We start from the raw sequence: 20100 nt of genomic DNA on the forward strand, positions 1-20100 counted from the left end.
TGATCTAAATTTCAGGCATAATAAGGAAAATGTCACCATAGCTGATCGACTGGAAATCGGGCTACCCCTTACGCACCACCGAGCCAGTCCTCCGTTGTTGCTGCCGTGTACCGCTGTCGACGCCGCTGTTACGCGTCGCCGCTACTTCTACACGCCACCACAAGTCCGTTGTCGATTCGTCACTGCGTTTGTTCGTTGAACCTTAGTGTCTCAATCGGTTATTCATTAATCAAGGTATATATATTTTTCTCATTGGTAGTTAAAAATAAATTGTTTATTTTTACCGTGTATGGTTTTGTAACCAGATCCTGTTAGGTTCGTTGAAGTGTTGATTACTCGTTTTATTCCCCTGCACACATATTGGTTAATTGGAATAGTTAATTACTTGGCATATTATTGAACCGGGTTTAATAATAAATATTTTTGACTAATCACCAATCCAACAATTATGATCACAATCACATTCATAGGGTGATCTTTATTTCACACAAGATTAATTTCTAAGAAACTAACCAATTATTAAGGGACGCACTTAACTAGGGGATTTATTTAAACTTAAAGTTGTTATCCCCATAGTTACTTAGGGCGCAAATCACACACTTAATAAACCAAGGAGATCTAGATGGGTTTGTTTCTTTTTATACTTTTGCCTTCTTTAGTTTTTGAACCACATCGATTGCTTGTTCAACTTTGATTGGTGCACCATCGGCGACTTCATCTTCTTGCTCAACCTCGACGAGTCTTCTTTTGCGAGGTTCACATACTTTATTCTCAGAAAGAAACTTTTTAAACCAAATTGCTGAATTTTTAGGGTACCTAAGGAGATTATTTTTGTAATCAACATAGTTCATACCAAATCGAACAGTATATCCCGAACCCCATTCAAAGCTATCTGTGAATGACCACGCATAATATCCCATAACCAAGGGCTTCTTGGTTGCTGAATATTCGGAAACACTGTAAAAAAAAGTTTCTGATTAATTACAGCATAAGACTTTAATATAAATTATGGACAATGGATAAACAATAGAGTTATCATAGGTTCTTTTCATGACAACATCAGTTAATTGAATGGATAAAGGGGCGGGTCTCATTGCCATCTAATTGGTTTTTGTCTTTGTAAAGAAAAAAGCCCTCTGAATTAAAATTTCACATTTTAAATAGTTAGTAATTTCAAGAAAAACAAAACAAAACTAAAATAATACAACTTAAAACAACAATAATAATACAACTTAAAAGTTCAAATAACATCGGGTGCATATATTATTAGTTTATATACTTTCTTATATTGAAGAGTTCTATAAACTTTCATACAACTTTGTCATATACGTGTGAGGTTCATTACGGAAACAAAAAAAAAGGGAAATCACAGGGAACCACTTATTAAACAAACTCTGATCCAACTTATCATAGCGGCGTTGGAACCGGCTCGTCGTATCTGGATTATATACACTTAGTGTTTAGCCTCTAGGGATTTGCAGTGTGGGTTCAGATTTCATGGTTTATGGTTTATCGTATCTAGTTACGCTTCGCCGAGCCGGCTTCAACGGTGCTAGAATGAGTTCAATCCAGATTTGTTCAATTAACGGTTTACCGGTTCCCCAAATTTTTTGTTGTTTCCCAATGAACAAACCCCTCTCTGTCTGCATGTGTGTGCGTGTGCGTGTGCGTGTGCGTGTGTGTGTATAAGAGTGATATTTTGAGAAACTTGTTAAGTTTTAAGAAATTAAGAACTTCATTTTTAACCATAGATTTAACTTTACGTGGTTCAGATTAAATGTGATTAAAAAATTAAGTAGGAGAGTGAATTAAGATGTACAATGATTACACTAATTTAACCGTCCGTTACACCTGTGTAAAAATTCGACTCGGTGCATAAAAAACTTATGTAATTTATTTACGTACATGTAACATACATATATCACGTAAATGTAAAAAAAATTGTTACGTTGAGTTCTTTCGAGTTCTTAAAACTCAAAGTGGTTCTTAAAAGAAATCAATCATATGTGTGTGTGTGTGTGTGTGTGTGTGTGTGTGTGTTTAGGGGAAGGATAATTTGATAACCTTGTTGAATTTTACAAATATTAAAAACCTCATTTTTGACCACACATTTAATTAAATAGGCTAGATTATATGGTTGAGATTAAATTTAATTAAAAAAATTAAGTATGAGAGAACATAAAGATATACAGTGATTACATTAATTTAAACGTCCGTTACACCTATGTAAAAAGTCAATTATGTGCGTAAAAAATGTTGTAATTTTTCTAGATACATATAACCTACGTGTATTACATATATGTAAAAAATATTAAAAAACAATTGTTACGTTAAGTTCGTTCGAGTTCTTAAAACTCAAATTGGTTCTCAAAAAAAATCAGCCATATATATAGTTCAAGTAGACTAACTAAATCAACACTAACATGTTAGCTCTTCTAATGGCATCAAGATGCAATTTAATGTATTTGAGTCGAAATGCATCATCGCGAACTTGTTCATAAGTTTTTTTGTCATCGTTTTTCTGTGGAGCTCCTGCCATAAGGTAGCAAACATACCATCAGAAATTCATTTTGACCATTTGAAGATCGGTTAAACTTTAAACCATATGCAAAATGGAATTTCTGTTACCATTCTCAGTTATTACAATATACTTTTCAATTTTATAGGTTTTCTTTATAAACTCCAAGAGAAGAAAAAGCTCATTGGCACAAAGAAACACCCATGATCCTTCAAAAGCCTGCAAATTAAGGCGTGTTAGAGTTTGTTAAGTAAGAATTTGTGTTTCTCTCACTAATAACTAAATGTGTATTTATTGATGAAAAATGGATCCCACAACAATGAAATTAAATTCTTGAGTGTCGTCGGTTAATAGACAGTGGATGGAAATCCTAAAGAGAACAAGATATACGATATTGTAATCTGAAACTTTCCAGTTATTCCCCGAGGAATCCAAAAAAATAAAATTATAATATACTAATTTAATTTTTGTTTGTAAGAAAATTTTGTTTTTTTTAAACACACCGGTGATTTCCAACACAAAATCCAGACATAATTTCACTGAAGCGATCTTGTCAGGTAACCACCCTAACGACGTTATCTATAGTGGGGAGACTCATTCATTTAGCATTGTCAGTTAACATCATCTTAAGTGATTGATCTTACCGGTTCTCCTATATACTTTCCATTGGGATCAGTTCCTAAAAAACACGAGAAAGAATTCAATTGATTTGTGAAAAAATTAAAAAGAACTCAGCTTTTTTAGATTTTACCAGTTGCCTTGTAGTGTGAATCATCAAGAAATCCATTAGAAAGACTTGAAGAATAATTGTAGATTTGTGCGTAATTTGCAGTGTAGTAGTTTATTCCCAAAAAATCATATGATTGTACTAGCTTTTTTTTCTGTTCCTCAGTGAATACAGGCAACTGACGCCCGTATGGGTGGTTATGAGATGGATCAACGGAAAATTTTTGCATGTTTTTTGGCCAATCACCACTTGTTAACGGATCCAAAAACCTAATTTCAAGTAACATCATAACATGCAAAATTAATGATAATTAACTTTACCAAACATCCAAATCATTAAAACGTGTTTATGCTTACCATCCTAACATAAAATCATAAGCATACTCGACGGCTCTTAGATCATCTTCGTTATGGTTACCATGATAAGGCTTGAAATAGTTGGTGTCAAGAGTGATGCCTACTTTACCTTTTTGAACATCCTAAAAAAATAATGATTCATGTATTAGATAACATGGACCATATATTTACATAGTGTTGGTAAAAAGCTCTATTTGTATCTTGTACCTTAAATTCTTCTTGATACTTTCGATAAGCAGCTGCATGACAGTTAAGTAGATTATATGCTACAATATACGGCTCGGTCTCAGGGTCACCGTCTTGGTTCTTTCCACCTCTACCAGGTGCAAAGCCACCTTCTACGTAGCCACTATAGGTGAATCTGTATGGCTCATTTAATGTTACCCAATTCTTCACCCGATCTCCAAACTCCCAAAAGCAAATTTCCGCATAATTTGCGAAGTCATCACTAGTTAATAATTAGTGGTCAAGACATGTTAATATTTACTAGATAAGTTGTTGAGCATAAATAAACTAAATCCAGTTGGAAAAAAATTCCATCAATATTGTTTTGTCATTAGATTTTTTGTTTCCAATGTTTAAACACTTACACAATTTTAGAGCTTAAGAAACCCATGTATTCTTCTTCCAAAGCATTGGGAAGATCCCAGTGGAAAAGAGTAACAAATGGCTCAATGTTATTGGCTTTTAACTCATCTATTAACCTGTTGTAGTGGTTAATCCCTTCCAAATTTTTACCCATGCTTACTTTTCCACCTGTTTAAATAAATGTTTATTAATATACATATTTACAAAACTAAATGTAGTAATATATATATGTGTGGGTGCACGCGCACACGCGCATGTGTGTTATGTAATTAAGATATTATTATTACTTACTATATATTAAATAAGGATCTTGGTATTATAAGCTTTTCACTGGGTAACGTGGTTGTACCATGTTGGGCCACACCATTTTTGTTTTTCTTTGCTTTTTTTTAGTTTTGAAACCATAATGAACGTGACGGAAGCCGACCGAATTTGCTTAAACTCACAGCCTCGACACACAGGACCGACAATGCTCAAGTTATACGAACGCCTAAGTTTATTGACCGGCGCCACTCCTTTAGTCATCTCAATTTTAATATTTTTTTTCCTTTACTTCCGGTACCATAACAAACATAACCGATACTGACTGATATCACATCGACTCACCATCGTAGCTCTCAGGTTTTACCAACTTCTGGGTTTTACCAGCACTCGAGTTTCAATGCTTGGGTTTTATCAACGACTTTGTTTTACTGACCGAATAAACATCGTAGCTGATGCTCTTTTTGGTTTTTTAGTTTTAAGTATGCTGATTTGACAAATTCATTTTTAATATTTAGTATTCGAACCCTAACGAATGTAGCCAATAATGACCGAATCCATATTGACCTGTCACGAAAATGTCTGGGTTTTACCTACCCAACTAGTCGTGCAACACGTTGGTAAATCACTAGTTAGCGTTTAAGAAACCTTTATCTTCGATCCTTTTTAACTTGATGGCCTATTTCCCTTTTTATTAATTTTATCTGGCTAATCCATTATTAATTTAAATAAATAAAATAATCTGCACTGTCTTGTTATCAACTTTTGTACCATGGAGATAATGCTAATCCCTAGTCAGGTGTGAGAGAGGAAAACAAGAGATTGAAGATAGATTTTTTTACGTGAATATTAAGTGCAGATCGACTTTAGAATGATGTTTTTGTCATTAAAAATGAGAAACTTATATAATATTAAATTATTACATATTTCACCTGGTAATATTCTGGACCATGAAATCGAGAATCTGTAATGCGTTACACCCATTTTCTTCAGCAGTTGAACATCTTCCTAATAAATTCACAAAAGGAGCGGGTATAAAAATCAATATAATTGACACATACAATCACTATAAGAAGTTTTACCTTCATTCTATAGTAATTATCAATAGTGACACATGCATTTGAACCATCAGCAATATTTTCTGCAGTCGTCGTCGATGATTGTTATATGTTTGACTCAATACTGAAACCATATATAAAAACTCATTGACAAAGAGATACTTATCTACCAGGGTGTCTTAGTGCAAAACAATCCCAAATATGCAAGCCTTTATGGTCTGCATTCCAAGCACCTTCAACCTAAAGCGCCAAAACTAACAACTTTAGGTCTCGGTTACAAATAAAGCTAACTTGTTAAAAAAAATAGCATTTTTCATAATTCATAAAAGAAGTTACAACCAGGAGCTGATCCTGGCGTTAATAAACTCTTACTTGAAAAAGAGGGAAACATAGTACAAAGACTCGAACTTAAAAACCACATAACGTGTGCTACAAGTGAAGTTACAATGCCATAATTAAGTAGCAGGTGAAAAGGCCTTTATGAGCCATTATCTACGTTAGTTTACTACAGTATGCATGTGGCTTAAATATACTTACTTGATATGCAGATGTTCCTACTCCAAACATAAAATCATGAGGAAAATCATGGCGTTTGATATTTGGATCCACATAGGCATGATTCTGTACTTCTGCCATTGCGAATGCTTAACAACTTTGAATCGTAACTATGAAGTGTTGTGATAACTTGCATCATTTGGTTTGTTATTTATAGCCAACTACCCATGTGTGAGACACATTATCTTTCCACCACAATAATTATTACGAGGAATAAATGGTTAGACATTCTCAAAACAAACAAAAATTCAAATTTGTAAGCTTACTACCTACCACTTACAAAAAAATAAATAAATAAACAAGGAGGTGGTTAGGTGATTTATTGCATTCACATTCAAACCATCAAATTTTATCAGTGAGATTTTATAATTTAGAAAGTTGTTTTGCGTGTTGTGAGTAGATGAGAAAGAAAATGCAGTGATTTTCTGTATATTTCAAAAGCTACTGTTCACCCATATAATTTTTGAATACTTGTTGAAATTAGTTGTTGAAATTAGTTTTGAATACAAAATTGACTCACTATATAAAAAAGATTTTCGGTCCACGTCAGGCCAGTCGTCAGTATATAATTTTACTTGGACTGGTTCAGCCATAACGATTGGGTAGAATCGGGTCAGGCCGTATAGAAAAAAAGATAGTAAAAAAATAAGTATGTTGGTTTTTATTAATCTCAACTATTGTCTTTTGATCACTATCTATCCCAACTAACGAGTTGGCTGCTGGCGGTCCAAACTTTTAATGTATATGTTCCTAACGGTCCACGACTAACAGAATCCTAACGTCGTTTGTCTTAGGTCTCCGAAAAAACGTTTTTGGTCGGAAAAATCAATTTTTTCCTGAAAACTCAAGATTTTCGTCCCAAACAACTTGATAGCTTTGTTCGTACCTTTAGGAACCTTTTTCTAGTAAAAGTTCCAAATATTGAGGTCCCCGAAAACCCTAGAACCATCGTCAGAATCGGTTGAAGGTGATCAAATGGTGCTAGTTAGTTGCGGTGAGTCAATTGGTGGTGGTTGCGATGTTCAGGTGGTGTTTTTCGGCAAAAAATTTAACTTTTCCGGTCAAAAAACATTTTTCCGACGACCTAAAACTAACGGCATTAGGATTCTTTTAGTCACGGACCATTAGGAACAAATACATTAAAAGTTTGGGCCATTAGTAGCCAATTCATTAGTTGGGACCGGCAGTGACTAAAAGACAATAGTGGGGATTAATAAAAACCAATATACCAAAAAAATATCATATTACATAAAAAGTACGTGAAACATCGTTAGAAATGCACAAGTAAAATGCAATATATCTAAAGTTGTTATCTAAGGGTTTCATTTTTTGAAATCTAACCAAGAGTTGAGTTATTCTACAAATGCATACAAAAATGAGAAGTGTAAGAAGCCATGATTGATTAACATGAGTCAAGTGGGGACCAAAGTAGGAAGAGCATAAAAGTAATAACACTATTTATCTTTCCACGTGTAACCGTATGTCAATTCCCTAGTCATTTTTTAAAACGTCTATAACATTTACATGTGACACTTCTTTTAAAAGAAATTTAACCATAATAAAAAATGTTTTCTTATCTTTAATATTTAATATAAAATAAAAATTACGTCATTATATCTTTATGTTTGTTATAGTATCTTTCTTCGTTACTGTGTCTTTCTGCTTACCATTGTGCGTTTGTGTATGTTTTTGTTTTTAATACTAATAACACCATTGTGTAATCCTAATATGCAAATATAATAATAAATAATAACAAATTATCTAATACATAAAACACAATGAAGAATATAATACTACACAATAACCTGAAGCATAAAACACAATGGTGAATAAATGCTACACAATTACCTGAAACATATAACACATTGGTGATTAAATATTACACGATGACCTGAATCATAAAACATAATGAAAAATACTCTTTTTCTCAATTAAGTGAATGCCACATGCTAAACCTGAATAAAAGAACGTAATACATGATGTGTGGGTGAAATAATGTGTGTTAAGTACGTTATATCGTGTATTTTATGTGTTTATATGTCTTGGACACGATTAATTTGAGTGGTTTTACGTTTACAGGTGAGCGGCGCTTAAAGGAGTTTAAAGGAGCTAAATTGGAGCAGATGAGATGGAGTGGAAATCAAGATTTTATTTCAAGAAATGATAGAGAATTTGAAGACGAAGACGTGGCCGAAAACGGTGCGTAAAACGAAGCTATAACGAAGAAGTTATGGGCAAAACAGCGCAGAGGGGCTGTTACCGTAAAGCAGTGACGGATGACCGCAGGCTACGGTCACCACCGTAGCTTACGGTGTGGAGACCGTAGGCTACGGTCGCCTGGGCGGAAAAACACGATTTTTTGGTATTTTCTTCCATATTTAAGCGTGGTTCAACCCTACGTGTGACATCTGCCTAATCCGACCCGACCCAGGTACCCGTTTTCGAATCCGATTCTTTTTATGATTTAAAATTTGATTATTAATCTTTGTAAATTTAACATTTAATAAATCATATATATATATATATATTTTTATATTACTTACTAATAATAATAATTTCCTTCCCGCTCCTTTCTCTCTTGTCGCCGTTCCGCTCCTTTCTCTCTTGTCGCCGTCCCGCCCCTCTGCTTAACCCTTAAGCCTTGAACCCCTTTTTCTCTTAACTCTTTGCTTGTCCTTTGGTTCTTCCCGCCTAAGGATGTCTGCGCAGCTCCACGCGCCAGACTCCTTACAAGGAAGCCTGCGCGAAGACCAACTGTTCCTGCGATACGCGAGGCGAACTGTTCCCGCAGCGCGCTAAGAATGGTAGTCCTTCCCGCGGCGCGCGAAGGATTATAGTTCTTCCCGCGGCGCGCTAAGAATTGTAGTTCTTCCCGCGACGCGCTAAGGATTTGTAGTTCTTCCCGCGGCGCGCTAAGAATTGTAGTTCTTCCCGCGACGCGCTAAGGATTGTAGTTCTTCCCGCGGCGCGCTAAGGATTGTTCTCTGTCTGCCTTCGCCCTCGCGCGCGCTCGAGTCTTCTCGCGCTAGACCTTAAGTCTTTTCTTCAGTTTAGGTCAGCCTGTATGCTTTTGAAATATCTTATCTTCTGTATGAGACTGTAGGTCAGTTCCGACATCTGTCCTAAAAGCCACTTTCGGCGCAGCATGCGCACCAATCCTATTGGTTGACAGAAAAAGTGACTGACATAATCTTTTGAAATCTTCTTTTGCATGCCTTGAACAGTGTTTTATCTGACACCTCCCATGATTTGACCTGTAACCTGTCAGCCTTTCCCATCCCCTGCAGCTGCCGGCATATCTTTTAATATCTTTTGCTTTTGGATTCTTGTGCTTTTTAATATCTTTTGCTTGATTTGATAAGATCTTTTCCCCTTTTCAAGGGATTGTGTTCCCTTGGGTTTTCCTATAAATTAAGCTTTTTCTTGTTTATTAACACTACACACACTACACTAACACTCCCCAAATCTCTCTCCCTTTGCTCTCTGCCGGAGATCCCCAGCGACGCCACTCCTCTCTTTGCCCCCGTCTTCTCTTCTGTTCTGCCCAGATCTCGGTAAATATAAATATATCTATTTTGTTTTAATTTGTTTAACTAACAAAAATCGATACTTACTGCATATATTCAAGACATAAAAACCAATCGTTAAACCAATAACCTCTTATTTATAGGTTAACTTGTGCTTGTTTAAAAGTTGGTTCTTGCATTATCTTTCATCGCACCGTTTACAAGTGAGTAATCTCGTACTTAATCCCCTTTTATTTTTAACGTTTTGGGATGTTCATGTGATCGTACAACTTGAGTCTTAAACTTGTTTATGAAATTTATGTGCGCAAAACCCCATGTGTTATGGACGTTTACTTGGCTGTTTATTTGTATGTGTGAATCATTAACCGCTTTGTTCGGCCTATTCCGAAGTTTTCATGGATCCATTAGATGAACACGGGAGACCTATCGTTTACGGTTTTCTTGTTTTATTTACACATGCACGTATGATTTCTTGTTTTTGTGCTCGATTGGGAGCACGGATTGAACTATGAGCTATGATCTATTTAGGCTTGATCACAATCTGATTACACCCTATGTTAAACCCCAGTTAAGCACATGTTGCGCGCAGTGATTGTTATTATCTATTTATATCTATTAAACTTAATTTCTCACCGACACGCAAGTGTTGACGTTTTATTTTATCACAAGTTCAGGTTTGCTGTAGCTGCTTTTGGAAACTCGAGGACACGTAGGATGTTTTCTTTTTCTTTGGACCTAGATTAAAATGTAACAAGACAAATTATGTTATTTGAATATTTTGAGTTATGATATGATGTATGTTACTTTATGTCATGTTCTGCGCGTGCGCAATGAAATGTATTTATTAAATATGGACACCCAAATAGTGTCGCGAGTAATGAAACAATTGTAAGGCCCCGAACCCGGTAGCCCTACTTTAGTGTCGGATTTACTCATAAACACAATCCTTCAAATCAGAGTTTATTAAAACTTTTCGCGGAATATAAAACATCAATCATTTGTTACAAAACATTAAATCTTTTCTTTGATACCATGACACAAAACCTTATATTTAAAACATCTTTACTTCTTTCTTCAGATGCCAGCCGTTCAATCCATGCCGTGTGTCATCCTCATGCTAACTCTATAATCAGCTCACCTGCGTGCATACTAAAAGTCAGCTACGCTGAGTGAGTTCTAGTTAATCAAGCAACTTATCATACAACCACTTCATACAATATATACGTATCCGAAGACACATAGTCCACTGTCTAACATGCCACTGTTTAACCACTTAATTACCCCTACAGCTTAGCCACTTATGCCACTGGTGCCACTTTATGGCACTTATGCCACTTTAATAACGAAGTCACGTATAGGCTTACCCTACCACGTACTATCGTCATGCCACTAACACTCTTACTAGACTCTGCCACTTCTATCACACTCTATCTCTATTTGTCTACAGCACACTTTATATCAATACAATATTTACATAATAAGCAAGTCACATCATAGAATACATACACACTAACAACCACTTGACAATCACTATCCTTGGCGATACGTGCAATATCCGAAGATCGTTCACGTACCGACAAGCATTATAATAGCTACTTTGCCATTTTAATAACGTATAACCTGCTTACCTTACCACTTAGCCTCTTATTTACACCTACCACCTTGCCACTTGCCATTTTAATAACGTATAACGTTATGCCACTTTGCCACTTTGCCACTTTAATAACGTAAAACGTTATGCCACTTTGCCACTTTAATAACGTAAAACGTTATGCCACTTTGCCACTTTGCCACTTTAATAACGTAAAACGTTATGCCACTTTAATAACGAAGGCACGTATAGGCTTACCCTACCACGTACTATCGTTATGCCACTAACACTCTTACTAGACTCTTGTCACCTCTAACACGCTATGCCTCTACTTGTCTACAACACGCTTCATATCATTTACATCAACAATCATACACACATAATAACGATGGCACGTACAGGCTTTCCCTATCACGCGCTCACGTTATGCCACTAACACCCTTACTGGACTCTTGCCACTTCTAACACACTCTACCTCTACCTGCCTATATCACACTTCATATCAGTTCGGTATTTACGTAATAAACAAGTTACATTATATCGAATATTAGTAGGGTTCGATTCCCTCTTCGTTACCATACAACCATACATTATCATTTCTTTCTTCTGTTATCTCTATCATGTTCATACACATAAACATACATAACATACTTACCTTATACATAGCGTTACAACCTGACAGTACGTGCAATATCCGAAGATCGTTCACGTACCGACATGCATTATAAAATATATACCTCGTATAACATCTATAGCATACACTTACCACCTAAGGTAAGTGTATTCACACTTCACATCGAGTATGCACACAGCCCCGAAAACATAACAAGGAAATGGGGCTAGAAACTCACCTGAATTCTGCTTCTTTTCTGATAGCTGTAAATCCCTTCTTTAACTGAGCTCGGCTGACTGTACAAGTTACACGTATCAATACTCGTCTGATCTAATCTGGTGGCCTAGTGTTAGCTTACTTTAACTTATCGCTTTTAATTCATTTTCTAATCGAACTTGACTTTAGGCGAAGTTAAACCTTAGGCGAACTTGGCTTCAGGCGAAGTTAAACCTCAGGCGAACTTGGCTTTAGGCGAAGTTAAACCTCAGGCGAACTTAGCTTCAGGCGAAGTTAAACCTCAGGCGAACTTAGCTTCAGGCGAAGTTAAACCTTAGGCGAACTTGGCTTCAGGCGAAGTTATCCTTGGGCGAACTTGGCCGTAGGCGAAGTTATCCTTAGGCGAAGTTACGCTTGAAGGCAAAGTTACGCTTGAAGGCGAAGTTCATCAGGCGAACTTAATCTTGCAGGCGAAGTTATCGCGCTGCAGATCTGTTTGCCCATAAATCCTTCGTTTCTTAGCCAAATAACTCGATTTTGGTACCCACGGAATCGTATGATCGGCGCCTACAAATCCCAACCATCAAATCGGCCTAAAATCGACGTTTTAGGGGTCCGATTTGGGCAGTTTGGGTTTCGGGTCTGGTTAACCCCTCCAATCCTAACCATTTTCAGTAACATTAGCTTTGTTGGATTTGTTCTTACCTTACCAACTCAGATCTATCAACAAAATCTCGGGTCTCGGCTTCGAATCTTGATCGGTTAGAATGTTTGTGTGTGTGTTAGGAGTTTTTGGGTGTATGGTGAGAATGAAGATATTTTGGGTTTAGGGGATATTTATATCCCTTAAATCCCATTCTCATTTAACCCATCTCAAATAATCCAAGTCCACAACCCACATCCATTACCCAACACTAACCCGACCCATACCAAATCATATTCTATTATTTATTTCCTAATAACCCGGGTAAACTTTCTCTCTAATATTAAGTAATATAATTAATATTACTTGGAAATTTTGGGATGTTACAAGTCTTCCCTCCTTAAAGAGGTTTCGTCCCCGAAACCTAACTTATTCCCCATAAAAGGAAAACTTCTTATATTTCCACGCTTTATTGAATCGCCTTCGCTTTCTGAGTTATCCTTCTTACTTCTGACTCTACAGTCATCGAATGGTGGTCATGTGTTTTAGCTATTTAAGGTAGCTTGTCCATGAGACCCTCGATGTACCACAACTCATCTCATACCTCCAAGGGCTTCGATTAGTACTTTTAACACTATTGTCTAAAACAACCTTTCATCACAACATAATAATCATTCATAACCAAACTCAATATATTACACGTCACTGATAAACATAAGTTTTAAACCTTAACACAAAACAAGTCCTTAAGCAAAAGTAACTTAATAAAACCATTGCATGAGCAATTATTCCTTCATCAAGCGTTCCTCTCTGCAGTTTCCCCAAGTCTTCATCCTTTCGCACCTTCCGCCCCTGATTCCTAGCAATCCCTAGCCATGTGGTCAGCTTTTCCGCATTTGAAGCACTTTGGACGATCAGGGCATTCTCGAGAATAATGCCCACTCTTTCCACACCGATAGCACCTGTCTGTCCCAGTCTTACATTCTCCCTGGTGCACTCGCCCACATGTCTTACACGCATCCTTGTTCCCAACCTTGGCCTTCCTCTCAACAGTTGTTGTCACCATCTCGCCAGACCGCTTAGCAGAGGTAGCCCATTTCTTCTCCTTCTTTTCTCCTTCATGTCCTCCCTTTGGCTTCTTGCAATCCCTTGCTAGGTGCCCACGTCCTCCACAGTTGTGACACCTATGGTAATCATCACATTCCCAAGAGGAATGTCCTGCTCTTCCACACCTGTAGCAAACACCTAATCCCTTTCTGCACTCTCCGGGGTGTCTCTTCCCACATTTTTCACAAGCAGTGAACCCCTCTTGCCTTGCCTTCTTTTTGCGTGGATCCACCTCATTGGCTTCCTCTGGTTCTGGGGTTGGGTTCTTTTTCTTCGGTTCCATCTTCTCCCATTCAACGGTTCGTTCACGGCTTCCAGCAGATCCTTCGGGATTCAGGTTCTTCACAGCAGCAACAACAGCTTGAACAATGGCTGCTTGAACCGCAGGGCTAAGTTGAACTTCTTCGTTGTTGTTCTGGTCTCTTCCAGCGGCGCTCCCTTCATCTTCGGTGTGGGAAACTTCTTCTACCGAGGGTTGCCGGACAAGACGAGGCCTGCCACGACGTCCAGTGCGACCCCCAGTTCCCACAACTTCTCCAGCTCCAGCCATCAGTATTCTTAAAGGGACAACACAAACATCATCACTCAAGGAACTATATAGTACAAGGATAGCAAGGCTAACAGGTAATAACAGTGGCCAGCTGTGACTAGCTGATCACGTTGCTTTCCGTGTCCTATTCACTTCCCTTTATGAGTCTCTTTGTGCTAGTTCTACTTAAGCAGTTAGTCAAATCAAACAATCAATTATTCCTATCCCTATCGTTCACATATCTTTTCTTTCTCATTAACATATATCATTTAATCATACACTTTACCTTTACTGATCTCGCTTGAGCGACACATGGCATTCTTGAACTGGCATCTTCTTTCTTTTCTTACTTAAATCCCATTTTATGTTCGAGTCTAAGCATGTAGGATGCTTAAATCTCTCGAACTTATGCTCTGATACCAACTTGTAAGGCCCCGAACCCGGTAGCCCTACTTTAGTGTCGGATTTACTCATAAACACAGTCCTTCAAATCAGAGTTTATTAAAACTTTTCGCGGAATATAAAACATCAATCATTTGTTACAAAACATTAAATCTTTTCTTTGATACCATGACACAAAACCTTATATTTAAAACATCTTTACTTCTTTCTTCAGATGCCAGCCGTTCAATCCATGCCGTGTGTCATCCTCATGCAAACTCTATAATCAGCTAACCTGCGTGCATACTAAAAGTCAGCTACGCTGAGTGAGTTCTAGTTAATCAAGCAACTTATCATACAACCACTTCATACAATATATACGTATCCGAAGACACATAGTCCACTGTCTAACATGCCACTGTTTAACCACTTAATTACCCCTACAGCTTAGCCACTTATGCCACTGGTGCCACTTTATGCCACTTATGCCACTTTAATAACGAAGTCACGTATAGGCTTACCCTACCACGTACTATCGTCATGCCACTAACACTCTTACTAGACTCTGCCACTTCTATCACACTCTATCTCTATTTGTCTACAGCACACTTTATATCAATACAATATTTACATAATAAGCAAGTCACATCATAGAATACATACACACTAACAACCACTTGACAATCACTATCCTTGGCGATACGTGCAATATCCGAAGATCGTTCACGTACCAACAAGCATTATAATAGCTACTTTGCCATTTTAATAACGTATAACCTGCTTACCTTACCACTTAGCCTCTTATTTACACCTACCACCTTGCCACTTGCCATTTTAATAACGTATAACGTTATGCCACTTTGCCACTTTGCCACTTTAATAACGTAAAACGTTATGCCACTTTGCCACTTTAATAACGTAAAACGTTATGCCACTTTGCCACTTTAATAACGTAAAACGTTATGCCACTTTGCCACTTTGCCACTTTAATAACGTAAAACGTTATGCCACTTTAATAACGAAGGCACGTATAGGCTTACCCTACCACGTACTATCGTTATGCCACTAACACTCTTACTAGACTCTTGTCACCTCTAACACGCTATGCCTCTACTTGTCTACAACACGCTTCATATCATTTACATCAACAATCATACACACATAATAACGATGGCACGTACAGGCTTTCCCTATCACGCGCTCACGTTATGCCACTAACACCCTTACTGGACTCTTGCCACTTCTAACACACTCTACCTCTACCTGCCTATATCACACTTCATATCAGTTCGGTATTTACGTAATAAACAAGTTACATCATATCGAATATTAGTAGGGTTCGATTCCCTCTTCGTTACCATACAACCATACATTATCATTTCTTTCTTCTGTTATCTCTATCATGTTCATACACATAAACATACATAACATACTTACCTTATACATAGCGTTACAACCTGACAGTACGTGCAATATCCGAAGATCGTTCACGTACCGACAAGCATTATAAAATATATACCTCGTATAACATCTATAGCATACACTTACCACCTAAGGTAAGTGTATTCACACTTCACATCGAGTATGCACACAGCCCCGAAAACATAACAAGGAAATGGGGCTAGAAACTCACCTGAATTCTGCTTCTTTTCTGATAGCTGTAAATCCCTTCTTTAACTGAGCTCGGCTGACTGTACAAGTTACACGTATCAATACTCGTCTGATCTAATCTGGTGGCCTAGTGTTAGCTTACTTTAACTTATCGCTTTTAATTCATTTTCTAATCGAACTTGACTTTAGGCAAAGTTAAACCTTAGGCGAACTTGGCTTCAGGCGAAGTTAAACCTCAGGCGAACTTGGCTTTAGGCGAAGTTAAACCTCAGGCGAACTTAGCTTCAGGCGAAGTTAAACCTCAGGCGAACTTAGCTTCAGGCGAAGTTAAACCTTAGGCGAACTTGGCTTCAGGCGAAGTTATCCTTGGGCGAACTTGGCCGTAGGCGAAGTTATCCTTAGGCGAAGTTACGCTTGAAGGCGAAGTTACGCTTGAAGGCGAAGTTCATCAGGCGAACTTAATCTTGCAGGCGAAGTTATCGCGCTGCAGATCTGTTTGCCCATAAATCCTTCGTTTCTTAGCCAAATAACTCGATTTTGGTACCCACGGAATCGTATGATCGGCGCCTACAAATCCCAACCATCAAATCGGCCTAAAATCGACGTTTTAGGGGTCCGATTTGGGCAGTTTGGGTTTCGGGTCCGGTTAACCCCTCCAATCCTAACCATTTTCAGTAACATTAGCTTTGTTGGATTTGTTCTTACCTTACCAACTCAGATCTATCAACAAAATCTCGGGTCTCGGCTTCGAATCTTGATCGGTTAGAATGTGTGTGTGTGTGTGTTAGGAGTTTTAGGGTGTAAGGTGAGAATGAAGATATTTTGGGTTTAGGGGATATTTATATCCCTTAAATCCCATTCTCATTTAACCCATCTCAAATAATCCAAGTCCACAACCCACATCCATTACCCAACACTAACCCGACCCATACCAACTCATATTCTATTATTTATTTCCTAATAACCCGGGTAAACTTTCTCTCTAATATTAAGTAATATAATTAATATTACTTGGAAATTTTGGGATGTTACAACAATACGTGGCGCCCCGATGTATAATCCGCCATCGGTCGGGGTGTTACAGATTGGTATCAGAGCTCCGTGACTTTAGGATAGGTGGTTAGACGTAACGACCTAGAATACCTATGAGTCCCTTCTCGCGCATGAGAAATATCTCATGTTTGCGCGCTAATTGTTATTTACTCGATATTTATAAAATATGCTTGCGCATACGCAGCACATGATTTCATGTTTTATTCGCGATCTTTCGATTTTTTATTGTTAAATTTCAATTTATTTCTTTACTTACATATTCGTTTGTTGTGGGGATTGAAAATCCGAGAAGTCATGGTGGTACATGAATAGTTGATTTTCAGTTACCATTAACTTTATGTTTTAAATTGAAGATTTGAAAAGTCATGGTGATACATGAATTGTCAATCTCCAATATTCATTTACTCGATATTTTAAATTGAGAATTCGGAAAGTCATGGTGATGCATGAATTGTCGATTTTCAATTTGAATTCATTACCTGTATTAAGTTTGCATTTAAATTCATATTTTACTTCAAAATTTGATAGCATTTAACTCCGCGAAACAAGCTTTACAATGATATACTTTGCGCCAAAACGATTTTCCATACCAAGATATTAACAAAAATTAAAACTTTTATAGAATGCCTCCGCTATCAGCTCGTTATCAGAGGAGAGAGGCCGCGCGCAGACGTAGGCAGCAACGTTCCCAGGAAATGGCCGCCGCAATAGCCCAAGCCTTAAACCAAAATAATACCAACCCCTCCGGATACAATATTAAATCCTTTAATGCGGGTAACCCTCCGAAATTCACAGGACTTGAAGGAGCCACCGTAATGCTCCAATGGCTCGAGAAAATTGAGAACACCTTCCTCCATACCCATTGCCCTCCAGACCGACGAACCTTATACGCCTCAAGTGTCCTAGAATCAAGGGCGCTTACATGGTGGAACGGAGTAGCTCACGCGCGTGGCGCAGAGGCTGCTTCTAGCATGCTCTGGGAGGAATTCAAGCAACTTTTGACTAGAGAATTCTGCCCTCCCAACAAAGTAAAGCGCCTTGAGGAGGAATTTTGGAACTTGAAGCAGTACAGTGGCGAAGCGCGCGAGTACGCTACGCGCTTCCACGAACTTAGTTTGCTTGTCCCACACCTAGTTACCCCTTCCCGCCGAGCCATCGAGAAGTTTCTTGGGGGTCTCCCCATGGAAATTCAAGATTCTGTATGGGCCAGGAACCCAGTAACCCTCTCTGACGCCATCGAGTTGGCCGCTGTGCTCAGCGACAACCATGTCAGGGCAGGAACCCTGTTTCTGCGGGGAGCCGAGAAGACCAAACCCACCAAGACTGTCCCAGAACCAACAGAAACCAAGCCAGAACCCTCAAACCGTAACAACCTCAAGCGCCGGCGCAAAGCCTACGCGCTTACCAACCCGCTCGTTGTCCAGCAACCCGCCTACCAACATCCAGTATACGCTCCTAACCCACTGTCAACCTACCCAACACCCCCTGTAGTCCATAACTATGCCTTAACCAATCCCGCACTCCCTGCCCCGTCAACTAAGAAACCTTACACTGGAAACCAACCCTTTTGCCCAACCTGTAGACTTCACCATCCAACTCAAGTCCCGTGTCGACAATGTAACCGATGTGGCCGTACTGGTCACACTGCTGAGAACTGTAGAGTCCTTCCCGCCAACCCAATCGCGCAAACACCACCAACTTACCCGCTAAACCCACAACCAACATACCCTAACCCACGACCCAGGTCGTGCTATAACTGCGGTGACCCCAGTCATTTCCGGAACGCGTGCCCAAGACTGCAAGAACAAATTACGCAAGCTAATCCGGTTAACCAAATTTCAAACCAAGTGACGCGCGGACGAGCTTTTAATATAACCGCGCAGCAAGCGCAAGCGAATAATGACGTAGTTAATGGTACATTTTTACTTAACGGACAATATGCATCTAAACTTTTTGATACTGGCGCCGATAGAAGTTTTATTTCTCGCGCATTTGAACAAAAACTTGCGCGACCGCGAGTAAACTTAAACGAAAACTTTTCAGTTGAATTGGCTAATGGTGAAACTATTTTAATAAACTCCGTGATCAAAGATTGCACGCTTAACCTTAATGAACATGATTTTCTAATCGACCTCATTCCCATGCCTCTTGGAAGTTTTGATGTGATTATTGGAATTGACTGGCTCTCGCAAAATCGCGCCGAAGTAATCTGCGCCAAGAAGTTGATTCGCATTCCTCGGGAAAATGGTCAAGATCTTCATATCTACGGCGAGAAACCATCTAACGGTCTTAAACTTATGTCATGCACTGAAGCCCGAAGACTTTTACGAAAGAAATGTGTCGCGTTCTTAGCTCATGTGGTCAAACCCGATGAAGGAAAGAAGAAACTTTCTGAAATTCCCATCGTGCGTGACTTTCCTGAAGTCTTTCCCGATGATCTTTCTGGCTTACCTCCCGCTCGGGAAGTCGAGTTTCGTGTTGATCTTGTCCCTGGTGCATCCCCCGTAGCCAAATCTCCTTATCGACTTGCACCCGCTGAAATGCAAGAATTAGCAAGTCAACTTCAAGAGTTGACCGATAAAGGATTCATTCGCCCTAGCTCTTCGTCGTGGGGTGCTCCGGTTTTGTTCGTTAAAAAGAAAGACGGTTCGTTTCGCATGTGTATCGATTACCGCGAGCTGAACAAGCTCACCATTAAGAACCGGTATCCCTTACCGCGTATTGACGACCTCTTTGACCAACTCCAAGGTGCCTCTTGTTTCTCCA

General features: G+C 38.6%; 1 protein-coding gene across 1 annotated transcript; it reads right to left on the reverse strand.

Moving 5' to 3' along the window:
* Window positions 1-500: 500 nt before the first annotated feature.
* LOC143613183 (beta-glucosidase 24-like) lies at window positions 501-6175 on the reverse strand. The gene is made up of 12 exons (XM_077086961.1): window positions 6046-6175; window positions 5679-5748; window positions 5533-5591; window positions 5383-5458; window positions 4192-4357; window positions 3809-4049; window positions 3602-3723; window positions 3270-3514; window positions 3163-3197; window positions 2629-2737; window positions 2424-2532; window positions 501-957 (listed from the first exon to the last, which is right to left on the reverse strand). The coding sequence occupies exons 1-12, from the start codon at window positions 6142-6144 to the stop codon at window positions 639-641; spliced, it is 1650 nt and encodes a 549-aa protein (XP_076943076.1). The 5' UTR covers window positions 6145-6175; the 3' UTR covers window positions 501-638.
* Between the last annotated feature and the right edge of the window lie 13925 nt (window positions 6176-20100).

This window comes from Bidens hawaiensis, unplaced genomic scaffold, assembly GCF_021521415.1.
Source record: "Bidens hawaiensis isolate Kalapana, Puna unplaced genomic scaffold, B.hawaiensis_p1.1 tig00036775_1, whole genome shotgun sequence".
In the NCBI taxonomy this organism is placed as follows: domain Eukaryota; kingdom Viridiplantae; phylum Streptophyta; class Magnoliopsida; order Asterales; family Asteraceae; genus Bidens; species Bidens hawaiensis.